The sequence below is a fragment of the Oncorhynchus nerka genome, linkage group LG23 (genome assembly GCF_034236695.1).
Source record: "Oncorhynchus nerka isolate Pitt River linkage group LG23, Oner_Uvic_2.0, whole genome shotgun sequence".
Classification (NCBI taxonomy): Eukaryota; Metazoa; Chordata; class Actinopteri; order Salmoniformes; family Salmonidae; genus Oncorhynchus; species Oncorhynchus nerka.
In genome coordinates, this window is record NC_088418.1 from 22,396,592 (window position 1) to 22,409,272 (window position 12,681).

Below are 12,681 nucleotides of genomic sequence, written 5' to 3' on the forward strand. Positions count from 1 at the left end.
CTGCGACCCTTTTCCAGTACGCGACACAGTGACGTCACGCACAGATGCGCGCGGCTGTAAGAAAGCCATGTCAATCTGCACCCGTTCAACAGTCTAGATGTATTACTTCTAAACAAAATAGCTTTTTTGGCTTCTCATACTCTTACAATTGTGTTTTGATTCTTGCTTGAACAGTCGCTAAGATTATATTTGGTTATGATCTTGGCAAAATAACTATTTTGGATGCAGCAGTTGTTAGCTAGAATGCTAACGCTCATTGCTAGGCTGTAGCAAAGGCTAGCTGAAGAGCAATTTTATTGGTTGAAGTGTTTTTTTAAGTATAATGCGCTCAATTTCTGATGATGACCCACACATTATATTAAGCAGGACATTTAATACGAGCCTTAAAATCCAAAATAAGTGTGAAATGCACTCATATGCAACATGTAAATAGATGCTTTTTTTTGCTGGCGTTCTATAAGAACTCCCCCCTGTTTTCCCACCAATTTGCGCTTATCGCCCTCGTGCGGCAATGTTTGCAAACACAGAAAGGGGTCTGTACTATAATGTTTTTCATCAATGCGTGCAGGACCAAAATGGAGGAAATGTCGAAGTGCTATCACTTGTTAAAGCACGAGCCACTCTAGCCAAACGATATCCCCGCGCGTCCTCGTGGCTTGCAATATAATTGGCTAACTACCAAACCTTCCTGCAGGACCATGAGGGTGTGCAAACTTTATTTTTATCCGATTGTATAATAATAGACCATACGTAGCAAGCTAGTTAGCTAGCTAAATGCTAACTAGATGCTGGGAGAGTTTTTGTTACCTTGTTTGTCCCGTACAGTTAGTAAGTTAGCTAGCTGAAATTGTGAATGTTTTTAGATGTCCAACTGGTAAAAATGAAGCTCAGCAGTCAGACGCAGTGCAGTATTTTATGCGTCAGTTAGTTGTAGCTAGTGTCGAGGTTGCCAGTGATGGAGCAACATGGTGCCCAGCGTAGCTAGCTAGCATTTTTCGTCTGTTATTTAGACCCGTTAACTGTTATGTTAGTTTCAATACTGATAAACACTTCTTTCTGTTACAGGACGAGGTCTGATCCAGGCTCAATGAAACAGAAAATAGACTCCAATGACACTTGACTGCTTTGCAAGACAAGCAGTTATTCTGTCATGTTAGTTCAATAACACCTGCGTTTTATTAGCCATGACTATGAGATCAACTTTGTTTGCTAATGCAGGATTTAAGCTGGACACAGAGAAACTCGACTTTGACAAATCACAAGTGGGAACTGCAAACGTCGTGAATTCCATAACCATCAAGAGAGAATCCTGTGACTTTGTCATTGATGTACATGGGGCAATCCACAAGACTGGAGGGGAGCTCCTCAGCAAAACAAAGCTCCTAGACCAGAATTACATCATTCGGACCCCAGTGGCTGCTCAAAATAAAGCGGAAGGGGCACTGGTTCAAGGCGACAATTGGGGAAGCACAGGGGTGCTGTCATCTTCCGTCAGACAAATGGGGGGTGAGGGAATCCCAATTAAAGGTAAACTCATTCTGAGTGACAGTATGGATAACACAGAGTTGGTTTCAAACAATAACTCCAAGGATGCTGGTACTGATGAGAGCACCAGAGGGGTCTCCCCTGGAGGAGTTGTCAACACTGCATCCATTGAGCTCAGCACAGAGGGCAAGTGGAGGAACATCAGGAAAACCCCTGCTAACCCCCACACACAGGCCACCTGCCTCCAGCAGATTCTCCTGCTTCAGCTGGACTTGATTGAACAACAGCAACAACAGCTGCAGTCCAAGGACAAGGCGATAGATGAGCTGAAAGCAGACAAGGAGACGGTATGCACGGTATCTGGAAGTGTCTTAATTGTTTTTAGATGACAGTAAGTCTGTCATTTCTTTAGAACCAAATCATTTATAAAAACATGTCTGCATACACAGTTGCTGGCGCGTATTGAGCGTATGGAGCGCCGTTTGCAGCTGACGAGGAAAGACCCACGTGATAAGCGCCTATTTCAGCCGCTAGAGCCCTGGACCCCAGATAAAGAGGACCTGTGGGATCTAGAAGTGGGTGACAGCCCCCAGACTCCCACCCCTAGGTCACTCCCCTTCAGCCGAGGAGACAAAGGCCTCAAAAGGTAACATCCCAATACTACTCTGCACTCACTTCTCAGTCAAACTCTTTCATTCACTAATCTCTCTGCTCTGCCCATGCAGGAAATTTTGCTTCCTGGACTCCAAAATCCAGAAGTCACGAGGGGGCAAAGGCTCCAAGTTCGCCCCCTCTAAGTCAGAGTGTGGAGCTGGCTCTCCCCATCAGAGGGAGCTGCGCAATAAAGAGACCCCGGAGAAGACCGGGTTTGGTCGGTCAGCGGTAGAGGGGGTACTCTGCAATCGAGCAATGAGGACCCGGAGCTCACCGCTCGAATGGAGGAGCTCCCTTTCATGTCGACTACTGAGATGTACCTGTGTCGTTGGCATCAGCCTCCCCCCTCCCCCCAGCGTGAGCCATCCCCATCCCCAAAGAAAGAGGAGGTTGTGGCCAGTGAGTAGACCCACCACACAAGCCAGTTGTTCAGTTCTAAGTGTAAAGCTGTGTAGTATTGCTTCACAAATGAAGAAGAATAAAGTAGAATCCAAGTAGAGTCATAATTAGGCTTATGTCTCTTACAGAATAGTATGTGAACCCTTTAGAAATACCTGGATTTCTGCATAAATTGGTTATCAAATTTGATCTGATCTTCATCTAGGTCACAACAATAGACAAACACAGTCAGCTTAAACTAATAACACACAAACAATTATACGTTTTCATGTCTTTATTGAACACACTGTGTAAACATTCAGTGTAGGGTGGAAAAGTATGTGAACCCTTGGATTTAATAACTAGTTGACTCTCCTTTGGCAACAAACTCAACCAAACGTTTTCTGCAGTTGTGGATCAGACCTGAACAACGGTCAGGAGGAATTTTGGACCATTCATCTTTACAAAACTGTTTCAGTTCAGCAATATTCTTAGGATGTTTGGTGTGAACCGCTCTCGAGGTCATGCCACAACATTTTAAATCGGGTTGAGGTCAGGACTGACTGGGCCACTCCAGAAGGCGTATTTTCTTCTGTTGAAGCCATTCTGTTGTTGATTTGCTTCTGTGTCCTGTTGCATCAACCAACTTCTGTTGAGCTTCAATTGGCGGACAGATGGCCTTGGGTGTTCCTTCCAAACAACTCAACTTTAGTTTAATCTGTCCACAGAATATTTTGCCAGAAGCGCTGTGGAACATCCAGGTGCTCTTTTGCGAACTTCAGACATGCAGCAATTGTTTTTTTTGGACAGCAGTGGTGTCTTCCCATGAAAACCATTCTTGTTTAGTGTTTCACGTATCGTAGACTCGTCAACAGAGATGTTAGCATGTTCCAGAGTTTTCTGTGGGTCTTTAGCTGACACTCTAGGATTCTTCTTAAACTCATTGAGCATTCTACGCTGTGCTCTTGCAGTCATCTTTGCAGGACGGCCACTCATATGGAGAGTAGCAACAGTGCTGAACTTTCTTCATTTATAGACAATTTGTCTTACCGTGGACTGATGAACATCAAGGCTTTTAGAGATACTTTTGTAACTCTTTCCAGCTTTATGCAAGTCAACAATTCTTAATCTTAGGTCTTCTGATATATTTTGTTCGTGGCATGGTTCACATCAGGCAATGCTTCTTGTGAATGGAAAACTCCAATTTTGTGAGTTTTTTTATAGGGCAAGGCAGCTCTAACCAACATTTCCAATCTTGTCTTATTGATTGGACTCCAGGTTAGCTGACCCCTGACTCCAATTAGCTTTTGGAGAAGTCATTAGCTTAGGGGTTGACATACTTTTTTGACCTTTTGAATGTTTAAATTATGTATTCAATATTGACAAGGAAAATACAATAATTTGTGTGCTATTAGTTTAAGGACACTGTCTATTGTTGTGACTTAGATGAAGATCAGATCAAATTTGATGACCAATTTATGCAGAAATCCTGGTAATTCCAAAGGGTTCACATACATTTTCTTGCCACTGTATACACTGTTCTGTCTTCCAGTCCCCTCTTGGAGGGAAAACATTATGGAGCCCTTGGATGAGGAAGCTGCCAGTGTCATCCCAGAGGTGAGAGAGGAGAGCACACAGGCTATACAATTACAGAATTGTATAGAGATAAAGTAATACCACACAATATTCACCTCGTCATTTGTCCATGCAAATGGTCCTTAACCACATCAACCATGTTTTTGTGTTATTATACCAAGATGTTGGACGACAGTGTCTTTTTGAAGCGCCATGCAAAGCTGGAGTTGGATGAGAAGAGGAGAAAACGGTACAAATGGGTTTTACGACTTTGAAGTTACTCTCAATGCCTCATGAACCATCTTTATCCTCACACACTAAGGCTCCTTTTGTGTTTGTTTTTGTGTAATTCAATCTTGATTTACTACATTGAGCCACTAGCGTTTTCATCCTTTCCTTGCGCTCTCATCTTCCCTCCGTAACTGTCCTGTTTTTTTGTAGATGGGACATTCAGCGTATCCGCGAGCAGCGCATGTTTCAGCGTCTGCAGCAGCGCATGAACAAGAAGAAGGGGATCCAGGAAAGTGAGCCAGAGGTCTCGTCGTTTTACCCGGACACTGAAGATGGTATGACTGGCCACTTCATCTGCTGTGTAAACATGTTGTTTTCTTCTCAGAACCATGAAGTTGCATCACCTTTAATACTGTTAATTTAGTTGCAAAAGTTTTCAGAGCGATGTTTTCATTGCGCGCAGACACTCTTGATTCCTTTTCTTTCCCTTCTCTAGTCGAGTCCATAATCATCACCCCTTTCCTGCCTGTGGTGGCCTTTGGCCGGCCATTGCCGAAGCTCACTCAACAGTAAGACTTTATATTTATGATTTCCACCACCAGTAGTTCTCTCTCCCTCTCCCTTTCTCTCTCGCTCTCTCTCTCCCTCTCCCTTTCTCTCTCGCTCTCTCTCTCTCTGCAACACTTGTTGTAGTTTCAGTTCAACATGCCGGAATCATCTTATCATGGCACCCTTTTCCAAGCACCTGGTCCAAACACACACAGATGCATAGATGTATTTTTCATGCAAAGGATATAGGTTGTGATGTACCATTCATATGCAGAGATGTTATTTGTTTGTCTTTTTTTTTTGTCAGGTTTTGACATATTCCTATAGGTTCACTTTTCTGTTTGGCTTTTCGCTGGACATTTCTTTGTACAGTGAGTTAGGGGATAAGTTAAGAATGTAAATCATTACGCCCACTAGCTTGAGTTCATCCATTACTATGCATAATTTATTTTTCAAGATGGTACCATGGTGCAGGTGGCGGGGCAGGGCGAGTTTCACAGAAAGACCTTTCATCAAAATGCAAGTATTTATTCTTCCCCATAAGTATGTCTTTTAAGTTAAGTAAACTGAACATTTGTCACCCAAAACACTCGTCTCAAAGTAAATCATTTTCTTGCCTATTCTTTCCTCTGTTCTTAAAGAAGATGATTTACAAAAGCAGGTTAATATGAATGCACACTGGTGTAAATTCAAAAAAGGGTCTCATGAATGATTACTAATGCCATTTTGAAGACTTGGTGAGGGACTTAACATAGAATCTGAAGGGGTAAATATTGACACTGGATATTTAAATACCAGTAGTTTTGCTAATCCTTTAAAGAAAATTCACAAAGACAAAAAAAACAATAATGCACTTTCCTAGATAAGAAATGTTATACATTTGTCCATTCCAACAGTCATTAATATTATTATTAACATGTCTGCATGCTGAAAACAATTTACACATGATGTGCCAATTGAATGATAACCCAATGTGAAATGCTTTTCAAGTTACAGGGGTCCTATTTTCCCGGTGACCTTCCCCTTTCCCTGATTTCTCCAGGCAACTTTTCAATTGCTGAAATGTGTCTTCCTCTGTAGGAACTTTGACCTGCCTTGGCTTGACGAGCGAAGCCGCTGCCGCATTGAGGTGCCCAAGAAACACACACCACACCGAACCTGTCGGAAGTGAGGTGGTATCTGCGTGTGTCATGCAAGAGAGAGAGCGCACCCTTCCTTTCCCAGATGTGAAAAGTTTCATTTTGTGGGTTTAGGCCGTCAGTGGTGTAGCAGGCACCTCTCAGTAGTCTGTGGAAAAGTAAACCACTGTCTTCCCGTGTGGTTACTTGCCAGCTGGCCTGGAGACGGAGCTGCTGGAGATAAAGAAAATGGCTACCAAATTGGTTAGCTATGGTAAATTTGGTGCCCAATCTACTCAAAAGGAATGAAATGCTGCCCCCCCCCCCTTAGATAACAGACCCCCCTACTAACAACTTCGTGATTATAAGGTAAAACACAACTGTTACTTAATGTCTGTAGTAAGTAACTATTTAGTAATAAGCATGTTCTGTGAAGCAAACCTGGGGAGCACAAACATTTCCCAAATGTTTTGGAATTCGGTGTAATGTAATACTTAATTACTGCATCATCACTAAAATGTGTAACTTTTGATTATTACTACATTGTTACATAGTTGTCAACCTGACTTAACTTGGGGACTGTGATCTAAAGGGTAAGAGAAGTGATATTTTCCGATTTGACTGAATGTCAGTGCTTGAATTGTACAATATGCACATTGCTACAACTAACCCTGTATGCTGGAAGCTCCATTGGCATTTACATGCTCTGTGTTTTGCTTAGATTGAAACTGAACTATTTTCCCTGTCTGTGTATTAACTGTAATAATATTTCCTTTTGTGGACACCGCTTCAAGCGAAAGGTTTTATTATTGTGCACTAAAGTGTGGATATATGTTTGATCCTCACTCTGCATGTATGTTTAATCACAAATGCAGTAAATATGAGAAATGTCCTCTTCTGATGCTAAAATGATTGACCATACTTTGCATCATGAAGAGAAGTTGGTTGTTTAAAGGAGTACTTCTTGGCAGAAAAAAGTCAAATTAATTTGAGAACCATGGGTCTTCTACAGTATGCTTATCATGCGAGTCTGCATGGTCTTTTTTGAGGTGACAACTCTTCCAAGCCGATATCAACTATCAGCATGGTAGATCTGTAAATGAAACATTTCCGCTGAGTACAATTCCGAGAAGAGTAATATCTGATTTAATTTCGTAAGCATGACTCTGGCTGCATTATTCATAAAGCACTGCTTTGTTTAGACAACTGCCTTGTTTCTAGAACATTCTCTGTGAGGAATTTGCTCGTGTTTTTCATTTTAGGATGTTTTTTCCCCCATGACATCACAAATTGCAGTAGACAACTGAGATGGATATCAGTTTGGAAAACATGGGTTGGCATTAGAGTAGCCTAATCAGCTAGAGTGCTCAAACTTAATGCTGGGTATTTACCTTCTCTTAAATGCTAGCTATATCTAACGATATTGGCATCGAGCACCTGGCGATGTTAGGCTTGTGTTCTGTCATGTGTTATCGCGTCAACATTTTTACTTCTGGCTCGATGGCTTCCTGGCTCTCCGACGCTACAGACCACACAATACAGGCTGGTTTTGAAATAATGCGAAATTGTTCTTCTGTACATAGCTTTCAGGAACAAATGTTGTAAATATGAAATACATGGCTTATTTTTGTATTATTTAAATATTTGTGTTGAGTACATTCAATATTGTTCTATGATAATTGATTGTATGTTGACAAAATAATTTACAAAAGTTTGTTTTGGAATAAAAATAAAAATTGAGTTTAGTCTTCAAATCTCTTTCGTAGATTGACGAGTTCTGAAATTGATAATGGTAGGCCATATCCATGACGAGAGAACTCAGGTTTCCCCAATAGTATAATTTTATTTATCCGTTTTACCAGGTAAATTGACTGAGAACACGTTCTCATTTGCAGCAACGACCTGGGGAATAGTTACAGGGGAGAGGAGGATTAATGAGCCAATTGTAAACTGGGGATTATTAGGTGACCGTGATGGTTTTGAGTGCCATGGGATCTTTAATGACCTCAGAGTCAGGACACCCGTTTAACGTCCCATCCGAAAGACGGCACCCTACACAGGGCAGTGACTGCCCTGGGGGATTTGGGATATGTTTTTAATTAGACCAGAGGAAAGAGTGCCTCATACTGGCCTTCCAACACCACTTCTAGCAGCATCTGGTCTCCCATCCAGGAACAACCCTGCTTAGCTTCCGAAGCAAGCCAGCAGTGGTATGCAGGGTGGTATGCTGCTGACATAATTGAGTTTGAACATAATGGGCATGTAAGCGTAAATGTTACACCATGAAACAAGGCAGCAGTTATGTGAATCTAGTGGTTAAAAAACCTATACGCAAGGTTAAACCGTGGGAGTTTAGTGTATTACCACGACATAAATGAGATTGACCTTGTTAGCCAAATGTAGTCATGGGGGTTAGGGAATCTAAATTAGCACATTTTTCGGTATTGAAGACAGACCCCTTACTGTCAAATGTAAAAAAAAATGTTTATTGAATAAAGGCAAAATAGGAATTTCTTATACAAACCACCACACCTTTCATCACCCTTTCGATAAATATTACATTGATTATCATGACAACTCAATGACTACAGTCCTAGGATAAAAAAGGCTATTTCAGTTTTACCAGGCACCATCAAGTGAGTGCCCCCTTTTTGGACATTTGAAATGGAGAAAAATTTGCCAAACAATAGACATATTTGACCCCACTTAATTATTTTTGTTGAAACCATTTAACTCACAAAGGACGTTACGATAATGGTATTGTTGAAACCTCTGAATCCTTATGTTATTCAAAGTCACCAAGTAAATAAAAAGCAAGCAAGTAACAAACAGTAAAACCATTACTAAATCATGTTAATGTTATCTGGCAATGTGTACTGTATGCCTGCACACCACTAAAAGTTGACATTATGTACAAATGTAATGATACTTGTACATCAAATATACAAAATGTTTACTTTAATAGGATAGTCTAATGATTTTAAAGTGAATATAGTGTTCAATTTACCCAAGGAGTGTAATGCATGCCTCTGGGTGTATTTAAACGCCATTAAAATATACCCCCTAAAGAGAATGCTTCATATTTTTAAGAGAACAATTGTATGGATAATGATTCTGATCCGTCATTGATTAAAGATAACATACTGCAAGCGAAAAAATAATACCTGCAACAAAAAAGCTTATATACCATAACAGTTCTCACTGAAAACCTCCAGTGTTCCTCCACTTCTGTTACCCAAATAAATGTATGTACAGAGATTTGAGTTGCTGAGTACATGTGTATCTGTATTAAACGCCAGGCTGCCAAAGTGCTGTTGCGTGCCAGTTTTTCCACACTCAGTCTCTCCTGAGGTTATTCAGTCTCTCCTCAAGGTCAGCATCTGCATCTGCCAGGGCTGGCTGGGGTTCAGCTTTCTTCCCACCTGCTACGGAGAGGCTACCACCCGTGGATGGCAGATCTAAATGAACAGGAAGGAAATCAAATCAATCAGTATTCATAGGAATCTTGATGAAGAGACATCCAGCTTTATCACTACTACAACATTTTACTGAATGCAGTTGTAAATTTGACTAACTGCAAGCGCAATAACTTGACTGTGTTCCTTACTTGAGAGTTCGTCAGAGAGATTGAGACCCAGCTCGTCCAACACTTGGGACACAACAGCATCACTAAATAAAACAGTGAGAGAGTTAGTGTTTCCATAGATTTACCAGCTAACATAAGTATGCCAAAAAATATGACATTCACAAATCACGATGTGATCAAATTGAGGTAGTACTGGCTTTGGTTTTGAGATTTAAATGATTTGGCCGGAGATTTGCGTCATGAACCCCCTACCTCTCTTCTTCATCATCCTCATCACCCATGGCATCGTCTATGGCATCATTCATCATCTCCTCCTTCATGTCCATGATCTCACTCTGTCGTTCAAACTCCATCATGATCTTCTGAATCTGTGGCAACTTCATCTGTGTAGGGGAAGTGAACATATGATGTAAGCCAATAGAATGTATTGGCAGAATTCACTGGTAACAAGAATGACTACAGACATTTTGGGTTATTAATAGTGTTTTACAGTTCTACTGGCAAGTGATCTTAAACAGAATTGGATTGTGTTCAACAGGAATCAATCAAATGATACAATGAAACGATCACCTGTCTGTTCATGGTAGCCATTGCTTTGGTAACACCTTTCATTGCTTGTGCCATGCTGTTGTTTGACTTTAGAGTCTGGATCTTCAGGCTGACTGCTTGGATATTTGCCTTCATCATAATGAATTTCTTCACATAGTGCCTTGTACGAACCAAGTCCTTTGCCATGATCTTCACAGCATCCTGTAAATGGTAACAGAGGAGTGAGAATATTTTTTATTTTTTTAAGCTTTTCACCTTCACAAGCATCTTATCTTTGCCCTCCTTATTCTCTCACCATCTGTCCCTGTTTGGCCATTTTCTTAATGTCAGCTATGATTTTCTTCTCCTGCTGCTCCAGTCTTTGTCGCTCTCTGTCCAGATCTCTCATGGCCCGAGTCAGTGCCCTCTGGTTTTGCCTCAACATCTCCTCCGGGGTCTTCCTCTTCCCAAACAAGAACTCCATCTAAGAAACAAAAACAGGAAATACAAACAATCCAAATCTAACTCTCTCGTCAGTCATTATTACTTACAATGTGCCATTTTTTTCCCTGAAGAGGCACACATTTTAGATATGTTTTATGCATACGTTTTGTTTGCACCTAAACAACTTCTTGTTTATAGCTAATGTAGATTATATACATTTACTGTAGCTAGATAGCTGGACCCTGATTTAACTGCTTTTTAACATTCAAGATTAAAGGACAATTCCGCCACTTTTTAACCTCATATTCATCATCTCTAGCACCATGCCAGTGTCTACATATGTGTAAATGGGCGGCAGGTAACCGAAAGGTTGCTGGATCGAATCCCCGAGTTGACAAAGTAAAAATCTGTCGTTCTGCACCTAAGCAAGGCAGTTAACCCACTGTTCCCCGGTAGGCCGTCACTGTAAATAACAAATTGGTCTTAACTGACTTGCCTAGTTAACCTTTAATTAAATTAAACACATTTTAAAATGGCCCGTTTTTATGATCTGTGGTTTAAAAAAATAAGGTCTTAAATGCTTCTCTGTGACATGGTAGAATTAAGTGCTTTCAAGACAACTGGGAACTCAAAAAATATATACAAAAATATTAAGCAGGTCAAATCATGACGTCGGGTGATTTTCAGGTCGTTAAGTGAAAGCTCTAATAAGATGCCCAAGTTTCCAACTTGGATGACCGTTCAAAAAAATTCGTTTTCTCCCTTGAGTTTCCACTTCTCTTGAACGCACTGAAGTCGGATATTTCCGAGTTGTTTGAACGGGACATCTTTCAAGAGCTCCAACTTTCCGACCTGAAGATCGCTGTGGTCATGATTTGACCTATTTCTCCCCCACTCGAGTTCCCAGTTGTCTTGAAAGCACCATTAAAGTTAATTGACAAAACCTGCAACGAGTTTCTAGCCATTGGGATGATATTTTCTTGCTCCACATGTCACCACGAATCTCATTTGGTGATTTTAATGCTGCGTTCAAAACAACTGGGAACTCGGGGAAAAAACGTGCTCCGATTGGGAAAATCTATTTGAACGGTTATCCAACTCGGACCTCTTTCTAGAGCTCCGACTTTCCGACCTGAAGAACACTGACGTCATGATTTGACCTCATATCCGAGTTACCAGTTGTTTTTGAACAGGGCAATAGTCTTTGAAAATAATGTTGTAACTTTCAATGTCAACTGGTAGAACTTATTTATTTTTCCCAAGAGAAATGCGCCGTTTTCACATATGTAGACATTGTTATTCTGCAGTAGATAATGAAAATGAGGTTAAAGTTGTGAAATTGCGCTTTAAGGTTATTGATCGGAGTATAATCATTTAACTGGCATATAAATCGACTGATTACGTTACTCTGGTGAGTAGACGTTTAAACCAGAGTACTGTCTTTGTTTAAACTATAATGCTTGTTTCCTTGCTAGTTTAGTAGCTAGCAATCTAGCTAACATTAGCTGCTAGAAGCTAAGAAGTTGAGTCATAGTAACAAATTAAATGTGTTGGTCACATGCTTAGTTATTCCATGTTAGCTTACCGTGTATGAGGTCTTTCGTGTGGCTGTTTATGTCACGATAATGACAATTGCAAATGAAAATACTGTTTGAGAGGTCTTCAAAGGTTTTAATTCGGGAATAGTCTACCTATTTGTTTTCTTTCACATACTTCCGCATAAAGATATCTCCACTTCTATCCCAGCAGGATGTGACGTAATAAAGATTTTAGAGTCATAAATGCTACTGGTTCGTTTGTTTTGAAGGGAGAATTTTTCCTTTTCTGTCCCGGTTAGGCAGTGTCCACTTAAGTCGTTAAATTACTAATATTCACTGCTGGGTAGTAAGTATAACACCAAATAAACACACTTGGTTGAGACAGTCAATAAACAGACTGGCAGTATTACCTCTTTATTGATATGTTTATTAATAATTTCGTGGCACGGTCTTGCAAATCGAGCGTACCAAGAAGTCATGGCGTTCATGTTCTTCGTGCGATAATCACAGACACAGACCAATGACTTTATTATATAACCGTTTAGAGTGAACTCAATAGGTGGTAAATTAACGACTTAACGTTAAATCCATAAAG

General features: G+C 40.6%; 2 protein-coding genes across 2 annotated transcripts; one reads left to right on the forward strand and one right to left on the reverse strand.

Annotated features, from left to right (window-relative positions):
- The first annotated feature begins 39 nt into the window (after nt 1-39).
- On the forward strand, nt 40-7,730 carry msl1b (MSL complex subunit 1b). The gene is given in 10 exon segments (XM_029629260.2): nt 40-704; nt 1,066-1,832; nt 1,935-2,131; nt 2,211-2,371; nt 2,374-2,538; nt 4,070-4,134; nt 4,275-4,342; nt 4,534-4,658; nt 4,820-4,892; nt 5,953-7,730. Coding segments are annotated over 9 exon segments (1,593 nt in total). The 5' UTR covers nt 40-704; nt 1,066-1,184; the 3' UTR covers nt 6,044-7,730.
- A 725-nt stretch (nt 7,731-8,455) lies between these two features.
- LOC115106483 (charged multivesicular body protein 2a-like) lies at nt 8,456-12,303 on the reverse strand. The gene is made up of 6 exons (XM_029629266.2): nt 12,134-12,303; nt 10,421-10,588; nt 10,147-10,326; nt 9,829-9,959; nt 9,598-9,659; nt 8,456-9,448 (listed from the first exon to the last, which is right to left on the reverse strand). Exons 2-6 carry the CDS (start codon nt 10,586-10,588, stop codon nt 9,327-9,329), a joined length of 663 nt encoding a protein of 220 aa, XP_029485126.1. The 5' UTR covers nt 12,134-12,303; the 3' UTR covers nt 8,456-9,326.
- Between the last annotated feature and the right edge of the window lie 378 nt (nt 12,304-12,681).

What these genes read in the sequence shown, in the direction of transcription:
- LOC115106483 (XM_029629266.2), bottom strand. Translation starts at nt 10,588, where the DNA reads ATGGAGTTCTTGTTTGGGAAGAGGAAGACCCCGGAGGAGATGTTGAGG. An exon ending in GAGGATGATGAAGAAGAGAG is followed by an intron (nt 9,660 to 9,828) that starts GTAGGGGGTTCA and finishes TGTTTTATTTAG; the next exon opens with TGATGCTGTTGTGTCCCAAG. An exon ending in TCTCTCTGACGAACTCTCAA is followed by an intron (nt 9,449 to 9,597) that starts GTAAGGAACACA and finishes CTGTTCATTTAG; the next exon opens with ATCTGCCATCCACGGGTGGT.